The following is a 20,805-nucleotide window of genomic DNA, read 5'->3' on the forward strand; positions in this document are numbered from 1 at the left end:
AAAAAATAATTAAAACTAAATGGGTAGAACACCTGGAGAAAAATGATATAATATCAGACAGACAGTATGGTTTTCGATCTGGAAGATCCTGTGTAACGAATTTACTCGGTTTCTATGATCAAGCCACAGAGATTTTACAGGAAAGAGATGGTTGGGTTGACTGCGTCTATCTGCACCTTAAAAAGGCTTTTGACAGAATTCCACGTAAGAGGTTGTTCTGGAAACTGGAACATTTTGGATGGGTGACAGGTAAGCTTCTAACATGGATGAAAAATTTCCTATCTGATAGAAAAATGAGGGCTGTAATCAGAAGCAATGTATCGGATCGGAGGAATGTCACAAGTGGAGTACCACAGGGTTCAGTTCTTGCGCCTGGTAAATGTTCTTTAGGGAAGATAAAAAACTTGATGATTGTCATGCCCTTCAAGAAGACCTGGACAAAAATAAGTATATGGAGCACCACTTGGCAAATGGAATTTAATGTGAATATATGCCATGTTATGGAATGTGGAATTGAAGAACATAGACCCCACACAACCTATAAATTATGTGAGAAATCTTTAAAGAATTCTGACAAAGAAAGGGATCTAGGGATGGTTCTAGATAGAAAACTGTCACCTGAGGACCACATTAAGAACATTGTACGAGGAGCCTATGCTACAATTTCTAACTTCTGAATTGCTTTTAAATACATGGATGGAGAAATACTAAAGAAATTGTTCACGATTTTTGTTAGACCAAAGCTGGAATATGCAGCAGTTGTATGGTGTCCATATCTTAAGAAACACATCAACAAACTGGAAAAGGTGCAAAGACATGCCACTAAAGTGGCTCCCAGAACTGAAGGACAAGAGCTACGAGGAGAGATGCCGAGAGAGAGAGGCATTAAATATGCAAAAACTAGAAGATAGAAGAAAAGAGGGCGATATGGTCACTACGTTCAAAATAGTAACAGGAATCGATAAAATTGATAGGGAAGAATTCCTGAGACCCGGAACTTCAAGAATAAGAGGTCATATATTTAAACTAACGAAATAAAGCTGCCGGAGAAATATAAGAAAATTCACTTTTGTAAACAGAATGGTAGACGGTTGGAACAAGTTAAGTGAGAAGGTGGTGGAGGCCAAGACCGTAAGTAGTTTCAAAGCGTTATATGACAAAGAGTGCTGGGAAGACGGGACACCACGAGCGTAGCTCTCATCCTGTAACTACACTTAGGTAATTAAACTTATGTAATTACACACACACACACACATACTGTATTAGTGTAAATTTCTATGTTAGTTTGAATTAAAATTAAAAAAATATTAAATCATATATAATATAATGAAAACCCTTTATCATTCCCTAAGAAAAAATATTGCAAAAATAATGTATGTACAAACCAGTAATTTCAGGAAAACTCGGCTTGTCAGGGAACTTACAACACAACCTAATAGTCCAAGATGCTTATTCTTATTAGGTAGGTGGGTAAGTAAAATAAATAAATAAATATACCTGTATATCTATCTATCTTACATGCATAAGACTAATTAAGCACTGTTTGTATATTTAATGCTGTCACTTGACCTATATAAATTCTATTGAAACAAGTGAAAAGTATTATATATTTGATGTATACACAAAAAATGCAAAACAAACAATTAATAACCAAACAAGATTTTTTCTCCTTTTTTTTTCCCCTCTACTAGGCGAGTTAGCAATGTACCGAGTACAAAATTTAAAAATTCTGGGTATGGTGATTCATATCTAACAGTGGCAAACATACATAACACTTAAAAATACTACAGTATCAAACATGATAATGCTCAAGTGATATAACAATTAACAAATACAGTGAGATAAGATTCTCTGTCACTACAATATCATTCACAGAATGTTAAAGCAGCCTACAATGAACATTGGATTGGCAGAAGAGATACTGTACACACAGGTACGAGCACTTTTTAAGATATGCTCTCCATCGTAACATTGCCAAGCTTCTTTGAGACATACTCGCCCACAATCAGCATGAGGGACTGCTTGGAAATATTGATTTTAGGACATAATCTTATGTAAGTAAGTCAATATGAAGCTATATCTGTATTTTAATTAGTCATTTTAGTCAAACAGGATGGAGCCTGGTAGAGCTCTGATATCATATCCATCAATGATGATTCAGAGATCACACAATCTTGTGTAACCAATGAGAGGATACCTATGATATTATGTGACAGCAAAACTGCCTGTGATTGGGAAGAGGCACATCACTTTCCTGCCTGATGTCACAGTGAGTGTTCTGCTGTGATAAGAACCTTTTTTTCATTGAGCCTTGTAAGCTGGACTGATTCAAGTTCAAAACAACACTACTCTCTATATGAAATAAATGAACCAGAGGACACCCTCTTAGCAGCCTGTATGAACACCTGTAGACGAATATTTGGAGGAAGACTGATAAAGTCATGAGTGTTCTGCTGTGTGACAGGAAGGTACTGCTGTTGTGATGGTCTATGTAAGACTGGAAGATGTGTTTTAGTTATTTTTGCAATCTACAACAAGTCAACTGGTTCATGGAGGAACATTGCGGAGTATTAGCAATGTACCACATTCTTCACTCCTAGCCGCAAATTGTTGTGAGTACTGCAGTAGGACAAGTGATCATGCTCTGTTTTGAAGGACTGGCTGTAATTAGTGCTAAATCAAAGACTGTCAGGAAGATGTACATGATGCTGATGTCCATTTTATAAATAGGAAACACAGTGGCGATGGATATTCACTGCATCAAGCGTTAGAATCACTTCAGTGTTACTAGTAAGCATCAGTCTGAAACACACTTTTGTAATCCCGAGGTAACTCTGTTTACGTTTGTGGTGAGGCTCGGAGAGAGGTGCACAAGCATTACTCATGCCTCGCCTAACTGCAGCAGCCGGGAGTTGCTGTGCACAAATTAAAGTGATATTTTGAAGTGTTGGAACAGTGAGCAATATTTATGAGACAGACATGAGTGTATCTGTGCTATCTCGGCTGGCCCTAGTACCTGTGTACAGTAGCCTTCATATGTATTGGTCTAGGCATCATGCATAATTTGTCAAGGTAATTAGCATTTTGATATAAATATATACAGCAGTTTACATTCAACCTGTGTATTGCTGTTATATGTCTGAGATGATACACACATTGCAGTATTCTCAGAAGAGTTATTGCAGAGATTTCTTGCAATGTTGTGCATATTTTAACTATTACTCTGACCATGACTGACTTGGTGAAGTGAGGTAAAATATATATTTATACTGTACAGTATTGCCAGTGTTTTTGTGATATTGATTTTACTCATACTCAAGTTATTATTAATGTAATGTACAGGAATACTGTATTGTGTTTTCACTAACATTGAAAATGACTTTAAGGGACCCCAAAAGATGTGGGCTCTCGCCTAGTGGCAGTTAAGCATACTACAGTTGGGTGTTTATACTACAGCAACAGACGTTCATCTTGTTAACCGAGGTTACCTAATATTCCAAAAGCAGTTTCTCGTTTTGTTGTGCTTATACTTTCTAGGTATATATATTCTCAGGTTTAGGTTGATATTTGATCCAAAAGCTCTCTTCACCTCAAAAAGAGTGTAAGATTTTGGTCCTGCATTTCCATAGGCAAAGATGGGGTCTCAGAAGGCAGGTGCATCTCCCTAATCTAAGGCTTGACTGTACAAACACTAAGCTTGAGGAGTTATGTAGGAGGGGGCCCCCCCTTAAAATGAACACAGGTTACTTACCTATCTGTATCAAAGACTATATGCTAGATGCAATGTTTTAAGCCAGAAAGGGCACACTGGAACCATGTGTATTAACAATCAACCATTTCACACCTGAGCTTGATTCACTGGAAAAAGATTTGCAATATTTCCATATAAATACTTAAGTGTCTATCACAAAATTTAAGCACTAACTGCCTCAATGTATGAATAAGACTAATGAATGCCTCACCAAGAACTCAAATGAGAGGAACACTAAGAACAAAATGAGTGCTTGAGAAATGCATTATTTTGTAATTTTGAATGCAAATTTAAAATTTCTCAAAACTTACAGTTTATGTAATTCTCCAACACTTACACTCATTTTATCCTGAATTTATATTTATTATAAATTACAGTGCGTGCTGAAGTATGGGTGGAGAATGGACTTATTAAATTTGATATAGTACAGTAGAATTGTTTTTATTTGAAACACAATTCACAGAATCTGGCAGCCCAGACCAAAACAAACGTGACCAAGCCCAACAAAATATAAAGTACCACTCGGTTAGGGTTTTGAACATCATGTCTTGAGATTGTTGACAAAGTACAGTGTAATGTGCAAAATCCAGGCTTGACACAAGAAAGCCCATCACTTGGCAAGATGTCATTAAGTAATGGAGTGACTACTGCCGCCAGTCGGTGACAAGGCAAGCCAACACTACTGTGCCTCACAGAAAATCTTATTTTCCTTTCTAAAAGCTATAATGCACAACAGTAGTGTCCAATCTGAATGGGACTCAGTTCTGCAGAAGGCAACACAAGTATTCCTTTTTGGTCATAAGATAACTGCAATCGATTACAAAAGAAAATAATGAGTCTTCTGGATAAGCAAGCCCTTGCATTTGCTGGACTGGAATGTGGAGCCATTAAATTTAAATATTCTGTATTATTATTTATTATGTTAAAAAAGTTACTTTTTCCAAGTGATCCTTGTATCAATATATGCATGAAAGCATGTTGTCACTTGCACTAATAAAAGTATTTTCATTTTTGGACAGAAAATAGTTAACTGAATGATAAAAATTCTTTTGCAGTGAAAGTGAACCCGAATGAATCATTCCATTCAAATGAGACTCCACTATATAGATGTATAGAGGACACTCCTCTCTGGCCCCCTGAACTTTGGGATTTATTAATGGTTGATAATTTCTCTGGTGCCATAACTTGGATTTAATGGACAAAACTTTATCTGGTCTTGGTTGATTGCACCTCAGCCATACAGATTACATGTCTGCATAACTGAGTAACTTTTTTATCCACATTTGCAATACTAAGTAATAAATGTACAAAACTTTTACAGATGTGAATTTTTCATATTCTATAGTAAATATTATAAATGCACTTTTCTATACTGTTTTGGAATCAACATCTGCACAAATTCCAGTTACATCATTCGTGCTAGTATAAACTGTATTAAAAAAAATGGCAAAAAACCAGCGTTGAATGTAATGAAACGCCATTTTCTGGGTGAGACCCGGAGGCTCCCCGGAGCTTTACCGGCTGATATGCTAATGTCAGACTTTGGCATCAGTCATGTGTATGGAGTTCTAGGGCCTACCGGGGACCACGAGCCAGAACCTGGCCCCCTCAGAGAGGCAAGGGGAGCAATGGCCTATAGAAACCCCCGTGTGGTTGGAAGCATTCTATGTCTGCCATCGACCGGGTCAAGCATCCAGAAAGGTAAGCATTCCAAAACAAACCCCTATTCTGGTGAAAATTGCTACCTAAGCCGAACTAGTGAATAGAACTCTTCAACAGAAAACACGGAAACTAGTATGACGTCATACGTCACCGCGCCGCTGTCTGCGCAGCTCCCCCCTCCCCGGGAGGGGGAAGGGGGAGCCCCAGACCTCCCACGCCGGCTATCCACCCATCAGTTCTGAGGCTGGATGTCAAAACACGCGAAAAACGCCGACCGGAGGGAGGGAGGGTTGCCGGGGAGCCTCCGGGTCTCACCCAGAAAATGGCGTTTCATTACATTCAACGCTGGTTTTCTGGGGGGAGCCCCGTCGGCTCCCCGGAGCTAACTACCCACAGAGGAAGGTCAAAGGGACAAAACCGGGAGGCGGACACCACGCACCCCCCAAGGAGGCGAGACAACCGGCAGCAAACGCCAACCCAAGGCGCCACAGCCCCGAAAATCCCGGGAACAACACGAGAACCACGAGCAGCAAGGCCCCTGCACGAACACCAAAAATCCATGCCCGAAAGACTGCAAGGCCACGTCGCCCAGACGGCAGCGAGAGCAGCGAAGCCACGAACGCCACAGGCATAAGGGAAGAACACAGGCAGCTTAGCCACAAGAACACGGCTGACCACCCGGGACACCATCACCCGCGAACCGGGAAGAACAGAACCGGATCAACGCAAAACGCGCTCCGGACCCAAACGCCGTGGCACGCAAACAACAGCAGAGGGCCGCCACTGAACACAAAAACGACACACCCCCGGCCCGACCAACGAAGCACCAACAAACCCTGGACCCCTCCAGAATGCAGCAGCCCCACCCCGCGCCAGAAAAGATGGAGACTGCTGCCATCAAACAACCAAAACGCTAAAACCGAAGGAGCAAGAAAACACAGCGAACCGACCCCCAGAGGCAAAGGCCCAAAGGAAAGAGCCGACGAAAAAACACACCGGAACCGAAGGGGCACTACCAACCGAGGAGAAGACAGAGCACGCTGACCAGAGACCAGGATGGTGCAAGCGGCGCACGAACAGGCCGGAGGTGAAATGACGCACAAGACAGCTGACTAACGGTGCAGAAGCAACACCAAGACCGAAAGCAAGCTGAAGCGGCTCCGCCTGCGCCGCACGAAAAGAGGCGACAGTATGTGGCAAGACGACGGCCCCCAACCCCCACTAGAAAACCAAGCCGAGAGTAAACCAAGCCAACAAGAAGGACCCACCGAAGAAGGGACAGGAAAAGGAAGGACCGCCAAAATACCCCATACTGCCGCCAAGAAGCACGCAGGTGGGACACCTACCACGAAGCCACCCGACCACCAACCGGAGGCGAGACCACGAGGCAGAACATAAGCAGCCCCGACAAGGCCCCCCCGAGCCCAGGAAAAAGGCGGAGCCGCGAGAAGATCTCGGGCGCGACCACCGAAACCCAGGCGGCACAAGGAGATGGAACGTCTGCCGAACAGAAAAACTCCGAAGCATGCAAGCCCGCCAGGAGTTCAGAAACGACGGGTCCGACGCGAGACATCGCAAGAACCCCCCCAAAAAAAATAAAACAACAACAACAACCGGCAGGGCAAGCTAGGAAAACCAAAGAAGGCGGAAGGGTCGCCGCCAGAACAGGACCCGAACCAAGGGGCCCGAACAACTGCAACAGACCGAAACAAAGAAGCACATCACAGGACACAGGCTGACCAACGCCTAAGAACACACGCAGAACATTCCTGCTGCAGAAGAGGCAGGAAGAAAGAGCAGAAGCACAAAAAAAAAAAACCAGGAGAACAACCAGGGGTGGACAATCAGGCAGGGACAAAAACCCCACGCAATCCCCAGGCACAAAACGGCAGCAAAGCGCCACTCCACAACCGGACACAGGAACAAGGACACGCCACCGTGAAACACGGTACCAATGCTCACGTGCAGCAGCAGCAGCAACAGGCACCACTGCAACATGCAACATGTAAATAGCAACTCCCCTCTGCAAAGGCAGAGAACGGAGCAGGCAGACCCCAGACAGGGCCAACGGAGACACGACAAAACCCTGCAGGCCCAGAAACCTGCACCAGGCGACCGACGGCGGAGAAACCCCGCTCGATACCTGCTGGATGAGGTACTGGGAGCTCTTTTACACCTCAAGCCCGGCCCAAGGTCAGGCCAGACCGGCCAGAGGATGGCCCACCAGGCAGCTGCTAGGAGCAGTCCACCGGCCCACATACCCCCACAACCAGGACGGGCCGGAACTGCCATACGAAAACAGGCCAGTGCGCCCTGGAAGTCCACGGACGAACCAGCAAGAAGGCTTATGCTCGCAAGTAGGTCGTGTAACAAGCACAGACCACTGATGGTAATACAGTGTTCCCCAAAAGTGCCAATAGCACCACTGCACTCCACTGGTACTATCCCGCAAGTTCTACCAGATAGGCGGGACCCAAGAGCCAGAGCTCAAATCCTGCAAGCACAGCCAGGAGCCTCACCAGGTGAGTACAGAACCAACCCTACAACCCCCACACCTCACAACATTAAAAAAGGAGGGTCCCCTGAACGACTGTAGCATGGGTTGGACATGCACAGGAGGGGGACAGGAAGGGGTGATAAAGGGACAGTCACTGGTGTGCGAACGGTCTCAGTCGTACAAAATTATACCTAAATAAAGACAGGTATATGAACACCGCCGCATCCAGCGCCCGGCCAAAAGACGCCAGACCGCAGAAACTCACCTGGCGAATGGTGGCTCGAACTTGACACGACTCAACCGTGCCCAGAAGAACTTGGGAGCACCGCCAGGTGAAGACGCCAGAGCCGGACCCGCAGGAGAACAGGGAGAGGCGAAGGAGGCGGTCCACACCCATGACACAGAAAACCGCGGTGTCCTCCCCACAACTGGGAACCAGGACACCCCTGGCGCAAAGGGGCACATACCGCAGCCAGGGAGAAGAACGAGAGGCGAAGCACTGTAGCAAAAAAGGGCGCAAAACCCCAGCACTGAACCATCGCCCAGACCAAAACAAACTCCACGGCGCATGCGCATAACACGCTGGCCGAACCGCACACCCTCCCTGCGGGAAGGCGCCAGCCAGGACTATTGCACGAGAAAAAGAGCCAAAAGAGGAAGCAGGAACAAGAAAACCGGCCAAAGAAGCAAAGAGCCCAAAAAAAGGGAACCCAAACGGGCGACAAGTAGCCCAAACGGGCGACAAGTAGCCCAACCGGGCGACAAGTAGCCCAACAGGGCGACAAGTAGCCCAACAGGGCGACAAGTAGCCCAACAGGGCGACAAGTAGCCCAACAGGGCGACAAGTAGCCCAACAGGGCGACAAGTACTAGGAGCCGACAGACGTTCCAATAATGCGGGAAGTAGCGAAAAACCTTCCCGTACCCTCGAGAACACAGAAGCCAACACTAGTCCCGAAGGCACACGAAGGCGCAGGCGCACCCGAGATCAAAAGTCACGCAGAACCCCATCGAACGGGGAAACATGACAAAAACACCGTCCCAAAAAGCGGGGGAGGAAACATCCACCCACAGGACGGAACCAACCGACTCAAAGGCCAAGGAACCGAGCCCGGGGAGGGGCCGACGTCCAACAGCACGTACGGCGAGTGGGGAGGAAAAACCCCACTCCGCGTAACCACAAGCCCCGCCTAGAGGGGGATAAAACCCCCCACGGGGTCTAACGGGGCCAAGGCCCCCCAAGTCAGCCCCTCCCCAGCCCCGGGAACCTACACGACAGGCCCCGGGGCCGAGCCGTTCCCCCAAAGCCCCGGCCGTACCAGAAAACCGGGGCAGCCGTGAAAACACTAAGGAAGGGAGCCCACTGGCAGACTCATACAACACGGCTGGAGGAACAGGCCCAAATGCCCCCGTCACTACCCCGGAAGGGGAATTCCCCGAGACTGCCCGAGTCTCAACACCACCAAACACCCCGCCCTGAACCTACAGACGGTAAGGAACCGGATGCAGGCAGGAAGGGTGAACCAGGGGAAAAACGAAATACAACGGGGCAGCCCCGGGGCTCCCGGGGAGGAAACCACGAGAACGTTGCCACCACCAAGGCTCAAGTGCAACGCCCCTGCTGCCCGCACCCGCTTTGTTAGCACAACTGGGTAACCGAGCCACAACGAGCAACCAAACTCGCAGGACACCGGGTCGAAGGTGTCACCGACCCCACAGGCAGCAGACGGAGGCAAAACAGAGAGTCACCCAGAGACAAAAGGTGAGAGCAACCCTCAAACTCGCTGGAAGCGAGGGGGGGGCTCTGGGGTCACATCCATCGGACCCGCGCGCCCCCAGGGGTTTCCCAGGGTCCCGAGCGTTTACTTTAAGAGGACTCGCGCTCAGGTAATCCCAGGCAGGGTACTGCTAACCGGCACCCAAGCTACCAAACAACTTTCTAAGAGCTGAACCCCCGGGACGTGTACACTCACGGGGACCTAGCAGGGGGTACCACCAGAAATACTCAGAACACAAGGGACACAAGGGGCAAGAACGAAGGCAGACCCCCCCACCAGGTATATAAACAAAAGAAAAAGAAAACCCCGCAAGAGGACAGCGTACCCAAGCGGAACAGAGCCGGCCGCTATGATTGGTAAAGACAAGCTGCACAGTACCCCGCGCCCCACCAGTGCAAACACTGCCCCTTACTCTAAGGCGAACAAGGGAGACAGAACACCCGAGCACACAAAGAGCGGCCGAAAACCAAGCGGTAAACGGCCAAGCAGGGGCAGGACCCAAGGAACTTGTGGAAGGTGGCCCCAAGCCCCAAGGGCAGTACTTACAGGGCACCTAGGGAAGGGAACCCTAGGCGCATGCAGCCCGAGTACTGAAGAATCACACCCGGCTCACGCACCACCTAGAAAACAGACACCACACTCTAGGTACAGTGCTGAAACAACCACTGGAGCCGGAGCACATAACCATTGCCTATAGCATCAGCCGAAGAACTGATGGGTGGATAGCCGGCGTGGGAGGTCTGGGGCTCCCCCTTCCCCCTCCCGGGGAGGGGGGAGCTGCGCAGACAGCGGCGCGGTGACGTATGACGTCATACTAGTTTCCGTGTTTTCTGTTGAAGAGTTCTATTCACTAGTTCGGCTTAGGTAGCAATTTTCACCAGAATAGGGGTTTGTTTTGGAATGCTTACCTTTCTGGATGCTTGACCCGGTCGATGGCAGACATAGAATGCTTCCAACCACACGGGGGTTTCTATAGGCCATTGCTCCCCTTGCCTCTCTGAGGGGGCCAGGTTCTGGCTCGTGGTCCCCGGTAGGCCCTAGAACTCCATACACATGACTGATGCCAAAGTCTGACATTAGCATATCAGCCGGTAAAGCTCCGGGGAGCCGACGGGGCTCCCCCCAGAAAAGTACAACAAAATTAGATTTTCTGGATTGGCAGATTTAACAAATGCTGAATGGTCCTAACTGTTTCTAGTAATAACAGGAACCATGCACTTGGCATCTGTGCAAGTGATTACAAATTGTTCCTAATTTTGGGCCATATTAAAATCTTTTTGCATTGTTTAACGGGTAAAATACAAATTATGTTTTTAATGATATTCTGTATACAAAAAGTGCAGCAACCCATAGGCCAGTATTAAAATAGAAAACTAGCCCATAGGCTGATACTATATACAGTATCTATAATGGTGATAATAGTATCAATCATCATATATGGTAAAGCTACCTCCCTATTTTAGTGGTGTTCATCAGGTCCCAGTGCAGCTTAGAACACAACTTTTCCATGGTAAATCAAGTGCAGCCTTCGGCGACCCAAAAGGAAGTTAAGCCAGGCTTGTCAAGCCTCATCATCCAGGTAAATGATAAGAGACAGCCTCAAGGTGCTAAAGCTTTAAGGAATAACCCCCCTATAGTTTATCTCCTTGGCTTTGACTCTTTCAGAGTGGTGTCATGCCAAGACTACATCCATACTCGGAGGTTAGATGAATGTCTCAATGACACCAGAGAAATTATTAATCAATTAATAAGATTTCATATATAGGCAAGAGGAGTGCAGAGATATGGATGGGAAGATAAAGATCACAGAATAGTCAATACCCTAAGTTACTAAGACTCATAAGGAGTAAGGCACCTAGAGAACTAGTAATACTTAATGGTATTTACATGAAGAGATGAGGTCAACCTTAAGTGATATGCAAGTGAACCAAATGGCCATTAATGATGTCTTTTGTTGATACAGATTCTTAATTGTAATGATATTATCTACAGTCTATGTAAAAAAGAAAGTCATATTTTGTTTTTCCCCATAAATGATCCCATAAAGGAAAACTATTGACCTTCTTCCATAAATATATTACGTTTCATTTTTATTCTACTGAACTCTTAAGAAATATAGTTAAGTATTTGTCTGAAATATATTGAGTATTTTATTTTTACTCTGTAGTAAAATAAAAATAATGTACAGTGGGACCTTGCTCGAACAGATCGCTGTGGGCCGGAACCCTCAGAGGCCAGAAAGAATTAGCAAAAAGTTAGCCGTGTTGAACTGGAATAGTGATTTGACTGAACAAATTTCCATATATAATATTTTTTCAAAGTTTAAACACTTCTCTCACCTTTAGCAGTAAATGGCTATAAAAAAATATGCTATTTCATTTTTGAAATTTCTTCACTTGAATATTTACTAAAAATACTGTAGTACAGCAATTCCGTAGGTGTAGTTACAGGATGAGAGGCGTGCTTGTGGTGTCCCGCCCTCCCAGTACAGTACTCTAGTGCAGCGGTTGCCGACCTTTTGGATCTCACGGACCACTAAATTCATAATTTTAAATCCCGCAGACCACTAATAAAGAATTATCTCCAACAGTCATTTTTATTAAAGCAATTATTTGATTTTGCATATTTTCATGCATTCTTTGAAAATATTCAAGTGGTTTTCTAGCTAAATCCGGGTGTTTTGATTGCAAATGTCTTTTGAATTTCAAAGGTTTCATGGCATCATTGGATATACAATGGGGCCTCGACTTACGATGCTAATCCGTTCCCAGAGGTGGATCGTAAGTCGAAATATCGTAAGTCGAAGCGATTTTTCCCATAAGAAATAAAGGGAATTGAATTAATCCGTTCCCCACCCTCCAAAATATTAACTTACAAATACATTTTATACTGAATACACTTGATTTTTATCTTTTATCTTTATGCATTTATCTTTTTCTTTCAAATTTTATGTTTTAGTCTCCTATTTTAACCACAAGTATATTTAAAAAGCATTGTTTAAATACCATTTGTTGTCTACATATGCACAAGGATGTCTTCTATAATTTTGGGTCAGAAAACAAAATAGAGAGATTAATAGTGAGAAATGGCAAAATTCTTGGTGGACCGGAATCCTTGGTAAAAACTGGAACAGGTCCGGTCCCAATTTGACAGCTTGAACAAGGTACCACTGTAGTGTATTTGAAAAAAGTGCAATATGACATCAAAATTAAGTTTACAAACTTTCCTTCCAATACGAGTTGCTCGTACAACTAAGGTTCTTCATTTATAGAACCTGGGTCCTCCATGCACTAACCTATTGTCCTATACCCTACACACACAGACTTTTTATGATTTTCGAATCATTATCATAACCTACTATAGACACTAGTGTTAATACAGATAAATGGATACCTTTGAGGGCCACGTGAGAGTTCTGCCATGCTGTCACCAAAATATATGAGTATTATCAACAATAAACTGTGATGTACATTAAACAGGGCCCAACAATATAATTGATCATATGCCATCATGTATACTACCAGCTTTGGACTATAATACTTGGACGCCAAGCTACCTAGAACACTACTGTAAACCTACGTATATTATATACCTAGAACTATGTGACGTATACTACTGTGAACACTACCATATATACAAATATACGTTTAATACTGTACTGCTTCTACTCCTGTCAGCACCATTTTTCACTCCATTCAAAGTAGCAGCCACAATTCATGGAGCACTGTTCATAATACTGAGCAAATTTTCAAAAAATATAAAATAAAGTACTGTACTGTACAGTAACACTAAAAACAGAGTTCCGGTGATTGGTTACATGCATAAAATGATTTTTCAGAAACTGTTAATAGGAAGTTAATATAATGCCTTCCCTAACTATTTCAAATAATTGAAACAGCAAATATTGCTCTTTCAATTAAAATCCTCCTTTTCACTATATAAAAAAAAGTTTAAAACAAATTTAACGGTGTTGTATTTACATGTGCATACTGTACCTAAATTTCCGTTTTAAATATTTAAACAATTAGATTATTATGCAATATTTAAAAGTCCTTGAAGAATGTCTTTGTTGAGGTTTGAGCATGTCCATCTCTTTGGACTGTGAGGAAACGTGACTTGTTCACATGATGGAGAGACGGTGGAGCCGAGCGGATTGAGGGCTGTGGCGACTGAGGTCTCAGGTAGTAACGACGCCGGTAACGGCGGCGGCCTCTAGGAGACAGCCCACCTCTCATCATCATCAGTTCTGTAAGATGGTCCCCCCTGCATACACGCACCTCCACACCACCCATGTGTTAAACTACCAACTCACACTACACTAACATCAAATTAAGAATGTTAGAACAATGTTATTAACTGCAGCTTATCATGTTATGTTACGAGCTGTGGCTAATTTGGCAAACATAGTTCAAGTCTAACGTTGAAACAAATTCTATTTGATACCAAGCTCATTTTAGTGATGAGCTATAATATTCAGATCTACCAGCAAAAATGCATATACTGTATTACACAACCTATTATGAATGATTAAAGTATCCAGCATTGTAAGTTTCTTGTCAATCACTGTTTTAGCAACAATTAACATTTAAAGAATAATTAATCTGTTATGCCAAGTACACACAGAGAAAATAGGAAAACATGCACACTTAAGATTACTGGAAACTGATACCAACATAAATTTGTATTGCACAACACCAATATATTTCAACCATATCATGCAATAATTAGCTTGATAGCATTTATAATTTTCTTGAATCAATTGAGTACCTTCATGTTTCCATTAGAGCTATTTTTTTGTATGAAATCTTTTTAAACAAATTATGTTATGTAAAACACAACACAGTGAGTGAGTGTGCATGCATGCCATATATACACACACACGTACATGAGAAGTGTCAAATAAAATTGAAACACCCTCATTTAGAGTACTATACGCTGAATAAAAACATTGTAATACAGTACAGCCCATTTAATATGAGTAAGTTTGATAGTGTTTTCATTCCCACCCATCTATTATTACTCTCAGTTAAATGAAAGTAGCCAAACTGTAAAGACCCCCTTCTTCTAATATGGAATACAAAAGACGAGCTTCAAGGCATATTCACTTAATGCCTGCTAAAGGTTATCTCGAGATGATTTCGGGGCTTTAGTGTCCCTGTGGCCCGGTCCTCGACCAGGCCTCCACCCCAAAGAAGCAGCCTGTGACAGCTTACCAACACCCAGGTACCTATTTTACTGCTAGGTAACAGGGGCATAGGGAGAAAGAAACTCTGCCCATTGTTTCTCGCCGGCACCCGGGATCGAACCCGGGACCACAGGATCACAAGTCCAGTGTGCTGTCCGCTTGGCCGACCGGCTCCCGAAAGGTGCAGTTAGTAGTAATAGCCATTCGACTTGAGTGTATATAAATGTATAACTACATGCTCAAGATCCAGAGTATACAAGTTCAAATAAAAATTTCAAGAAATCTTGCTGATAATCAGGACAAACCTTCAAACAAGCAGAAACCTTGGTGGGAGATAATTGTATCCCTATTAATCATATCATATGTTTATTATATACTGCATACTGCTCTTGGCCCCAGAGAAGTGTTCTAAATGGGCTATGCATTAGTTAAACAAAAACATCAAAACCATTGTGACTATGAGTTGCACAGATTTTCCTGTCCCATATTGACAGTAGCAAATTTCTGCTCAGAATTATCACTGGTGATGACTTGTCGTCACAACTTTATAGAAATCAAAACAATCATAGAACAGTCAGGGGGCGTGAAACTTTATAGAAATCAAAACAATCATAGAACAGTCAGGGGGCGTGACAGCCGAGTTGACAGCACTCGGAATTCGTAGCACTGAGGTTCTGGGTTTCAATCCTCGTAGTACTGAGGTTCTGGGTTTCAATCCCCAGTGAAGGCAGAAACAAATGGTCAGTTTCTTTCACCCTGATGCTCCTGTTCACCTAACAGTAAATAGGTACCTGGGAGTTAGACAGTTGCTACGGGCTGCTTCCTGGGGGGCGTGTAACAAAAAGGAGGCCTGGTCGAGGACCAGACTGCAGGGACGCTAAGCTGCAAAATCATCTCAAGATAACCTCAAGATTAGTCAGTCAGCCGGTTGTCCAAACAAAGACCCAAATTCCATTCCATGCACCCGCCAAATCCCCTGTTTATGAATTAAAACGGTTTACACATGACTCAAAACTGATGACATTTGAACACTTCCGGAACAAGTGCTTCACTAACGAAATTTGTTCAGCACAACGCTGTTATTGCTTCACTCACGTACTACAAATACAAATAATCGCCAACAGAACCTAAAAAACCTAACCTAGCCAGTACCTAAATAGATACAATATGGTAATATAAAATAATATTAATTTATATTTGAAAAAATTCCTGTTTCGAATGAACGACATGTTAAAATTTACGAATGCGCCTTTGGGGTTGACCGCTGGATGGAATGAATTTGGTCTGAGGACGGGTTGCAGCCGTAAATCCCCCTTACTTGCTGTTTCAAGAAGTTGAGGTCATTCCATTGATAAACATGGTTATGGTGGTCATCTACAAGAACAGGGTAAATCATAGCCCATTTCTTTTTTTAGGGTATCTACTATCAGTAAGGACAGTAGTGACAGTAGCTCTTCACCCTTCAGAGTGAAGAGCTCCATTTAACCATGAAGAACAAACATCATGGATTGTTGATGAAAGGCTCCCAGGACTGGGGTTTGAGGTATATATAGCCTAGACCACGAACAGTCGGTACCTCTTCTACCCTCCTGAAGAAAACGCTTGATGAAAACAAGTTCCACACCAGTGATGACATTACACAGATGTTATAACAGCAACACCATGATCACTGACATCTTCTCTGACTAGGATTTGGTCCACTGGTCAAATGCTGACCCACATGTTTGTCAAAAAAGCAAGGAGGTTATGTGGAAAAATTTCATCTTTCATCATTATTGCTTAGTATAATGGTATGATTTCAGCAGTGTTCTGTTTTCATTTGACACCTCTCTAATATACAGCATAAAACTTAAAAACACTACAAAATTTAAGAAAATGTACAAATAAATAACCCGCATTGAATGTAATTATAAATATCTCTTTTTCAGGGAAAGAGGGTGGCTCCCTGCTGCTAGCTGCACTGAGATAGCTCCACATTGTTAAATCACATCATGCCTAAAGAGTATTTAACATCTAACCGAGAACCAGCGGCCAAAACCTGGTCCTCTCGGAGGCACAGGAAGTAGGAGACACATGATCACCCTGATCAAGCTTCCAGAAAGCAGTGAAACAAAACAGACAACACCAAGATCAAAAAAGAGTAAGCAAAACAAAACGGCAAACAAGCCACCCAGTCATTTAGTGACTGGGTGGATTGCCCCCGCCTACCAGTTAATGCTGCCTACCATCAGATGGCAGCACCACTGGAGCTGCTGGCTCCCATGTAAACAAACCCTCAGTCATGATGCCTGATGTCAACCAGTGCTGGATTCCTGGTTCAACCTTAACAACGAGCGGACGTCTGGACGACACCTCTGCCTAGGGGCCACCGGATCACGTTCTGTTTTCAAGTTTTGGATTTGATACTGTCATTTGGAATCCCCTATTCAATAGTACAGATGACGCTTGGCGCACATAACGCTTTGGGTCACAGGATTGTTGACAATTTTTTTTCAAATGTTCTGGCTGGTTCTCTCCGGCACTGGCTTAGCCTTTGAGTCCCAGATTTTTCCTAGAAATCACACTGAGGCAGCAACTGAGGGGCCTTAGCTTACAGAAGCTCACAGACAGCTATAACAAGGGCAGCCTGGTCTCAAGCAGGGATACGGGAGAAGAACAAGCCAATACCTGTCACGGCTAGATCACAAGTGACCCTAACAGTCACAATGGCAGGAAACTTGGCTTGGTGCTCATCAGAGCCACCATGTGAGTATTCACAGTTGATGCTCACTACAGTCATCATGAGATCATTTTCCGGCTTATGCTCAGCACAGTTAGCATTACAGCATTATCAAGCTTAGCGATCATGTGATAATATATGAAAGCTGAATGCACACATACCTTGTGGGTCAATTCCAGGCATCATCTCTGCCGTCTCCATCATTTCCGATATTTCATCCTCAGATCTTATGAACTCTTCAATGTCGTTGCCAGGCACCTGTAACCCAAAGATTCTAGATTTGCTACCAGAAACCATTTAGAGATCAAAGAAATGTATCATACTTAGAAGATCTTTTCTAATACTGTACCTGGAATGCATGAGCGTAAGAAAGGATGGTGTAAGTGAAGGATGCATGCTGGCAGGATAAAAGTAAGCACTAGGAACTTTAAATACCGTACTTTAAAATTACAATGACACATCACTGAAGGAAGCACAAAGAAACAAGTGAAGGGAGTTTTGCTGTACTTTCTATTTTTATCTTTGTCTGTTCTTAACATTTTCTTTTATGGATAAAACAATAATATAAAGCATGTTTTTGCTCAGCACATCAATATCCTAAAATTATCCAGTGACAATTATCAGTTCATAATATTTCTCATAAACACAAAATGTTTGTTAGGCTTACAGTCTTCTCATATTTAAAATATTACAATTATCTTATTACAATCTTTGATCAAGCTTCATATTTTAATACTAAAGAACAACCATCAACACATTTGATAAAATTTTTATCTCATGAGATCAGCTGACAAAATGCGAGAATTTTCTAGTTATCAAAATTGCATGATGTCTACTTTTCAACTTGCAAAACGTACATATTTTGGCATTGTTTCTTTTAAGAATATATTTTTGTTTAAAAAGCCTCTCAAACACATTAGAGTATCTTGCACATGCCATGTAACTATCCAAGGTCAATGTGAACTAAAACTAGGTTATAAGGCTCACTGCAGAAGGGATTCATTAGGTTCACCTCCCTCATAGCCATCTGAACTCGACCACGGTGGCAAATTAGGATAAATTCGGTCTAAATTCAGTCTAAATTGTGGGATTAAGAAGTCATTACTACTGTAACTAGCTGATAGTGACAAGCAGTTCGGTGCTTTCTCAATGAGAAATTTCTCATTTCTCATTTCTCATTCTCAATTTCTCAATCTGCAACCTCAGCCTCACACTAATCTCTCTCTCTTATGACGTGTGTGTTTGCAACCTTACTCCAGCTACAGTATAATGGGTAAATGAGGTGACCACCTGTAATGAGCAAGATGATCAAGATACACACTGACTACCACTATTGTAAACTTTATCAATATTAGTGGTTAAAAAAGGTCTAGACAGTTAAGTTAGAAATTTAGGTGTTCCTGTAGTACCAGCATGTAAAAAAGCACCGAGACAATACAAGAATGTACCGATACCTGTGAGGGTTTGAGGAACCTTTCCGGAATACGCGAAATTCCGTCCTGCACATGACCTCCAAACCCAAGGTTGAGCAGCACCTCTACAGGGTCAGCTTGTCGGGAATCGAGCAGTGAGTCAATGCTTGACCTGCTGAGTAATGAAAAGTATGGCAAGCTGTAGCTTAAAATATTGCTTTGCTTTATTCTTATTTCACTTGGTATTAATAGTACAGTGCACAATGAAATCACATTAACATGATGTATCAATGTGATACATCAATCCTCATGGCTCCTACTGATTTTCTCAATAGTATGTTATTAATATTATGCTGGAAATAAATATGAACTTCAGTACAGTATTCTTTGACTCTAATTGAAGTACATGTAGCATGCTGCAATATATTATTAAAGAAAACAGCAATTTTCATATCACTATACCATTTTCCACTTTCATGGGGTGGAGAGGCATTTGGCCTCGAACAGGAAGATAGAGGAAACAGTTTTTAGCCTAATCCTTTCACTGCAAAGAGTGATAGGGGTCGATTCGTGAAAATACAACCCCCAGAACACAGTAAGTGATTCATAGACCACGTACACCATGTGGTGGACAATGTCCGAGCAGGTTGGAGGAGGAGGCCTGGTCGACGCCCGGGCTGCGGGGTCGCTAAACCCGAAATCCTCTCAAGTTATAGGTTCTCTGACCTTCAAAGCATGCTCTTGAAGCCGGTAAATGAAGAAGGCTCTGAGTTTCACCTGTCTATGTCATTACTACCATTTAAATCAAATCCACCCAACCCAACTAAAATATGAAATAACATTTTGTGTTTTACACATGTTATGCACAAGGTGTGTGACGTCAACCTTTTAATTCTGGCACAGGTTTGGGATCCTGCAGTGTATATGCTGTCAACAGTTGGTGGCATAATTAAATGTCACTTCATGTGGTTGAGACAAAATGTTGTAATTAGGCTTCTATCAAACCCTAACTCCTATGATAATGCGGGTGAAATCTCTTTCCTGATAGGTTCTTCTGATAGACCTAACATTACACCTAACACCTATTTTTAGCTTCTTTTTTTTTTAGAACTTATGTTATGCCATTTTTAATGTTAATCACGTTGTGAACAAGACATCTTAGCTCATTGACTTCATCAAGACATCAACTCTTTCCCCTAATGGTGCATTCATCTACAAAAATCATTAAAGACATGACCAGAACCATATTATAGGCATTATCATTCATACCATAATTTGTTCAACACACACACTGAAGGCAAATTTCACAGACAACAATTTTGATTTCAACCTATGATGTGAAGGACATCTATCAGAAGAACCTGTCAGTAAGGAGATTTTATCCTCATCTCCAGTATTTCCCCAGGCACTAGTCCCTTAAATTTATTTGTCAAAGATAGGGCCATGACCCCCAAATATTATAAATGAATGCCTTTCTCTTCATTCTTGGATTTTTGTGAGTGTCAGGAGTGTTTCCCAAGATGTCTGAAATATGCCTGGCAGGTAGTACCCACTAAAACTGTATTATCCATTATGCAACATACTGGTATGTTCACTCATAAGGAATATATTTCTGATAACACCAAACTAATTTGGCGTTTCATCACCCATGTCGAGTTTGAATGAGAATTGACTACAGAACAAGCTTTATTGGCATACTTGCCCAGTAAAGAGGACCTCGGACTTTCAATTGTAATTCATTTTACTGTAAATGACCCAAAACATCATTATATAATGCAACATGCACTATTCCAACATTTCTC

General features: G+C 43.0%; 1 protein-coding gene across 1 annotated transcript in view; it reads right to left on the reverse strand.

The window, feature by feature from the left end:
• The window catches only part of LOC123771238 (platelet binding protein GspB), an 87,803-nt gene that overhangs the window by 42,950 nt on the left and 24,048 nt on the right, over window positions 1-20,805 (reverse strand). Inside the window, 2 exon segments of the mRNA XM_069309713.1 lie at window positions 17,753-17,849; window positions 19,046-19,175. Coding sequence (XP_069165814.1) covers window positions 17,753-17,849; window positions 19,046-19,175 — 227 coding nt within the window.

The sequence above is a fragment of the Procambarus clarkii genome, chromosome 65 (assembly GCF_040958095.1).
Source record: "Procambarus clarkii isolate CNS0578487 chromosome 65, FALCON_Pclarkii_2.0, whole genome shotgun sequence".
NCBI lineage: Eukaryota > Metazoa > Arthropoda > Malacostraca > Decapoda > Cambaridae > Procambarus > Procambarus clarkii.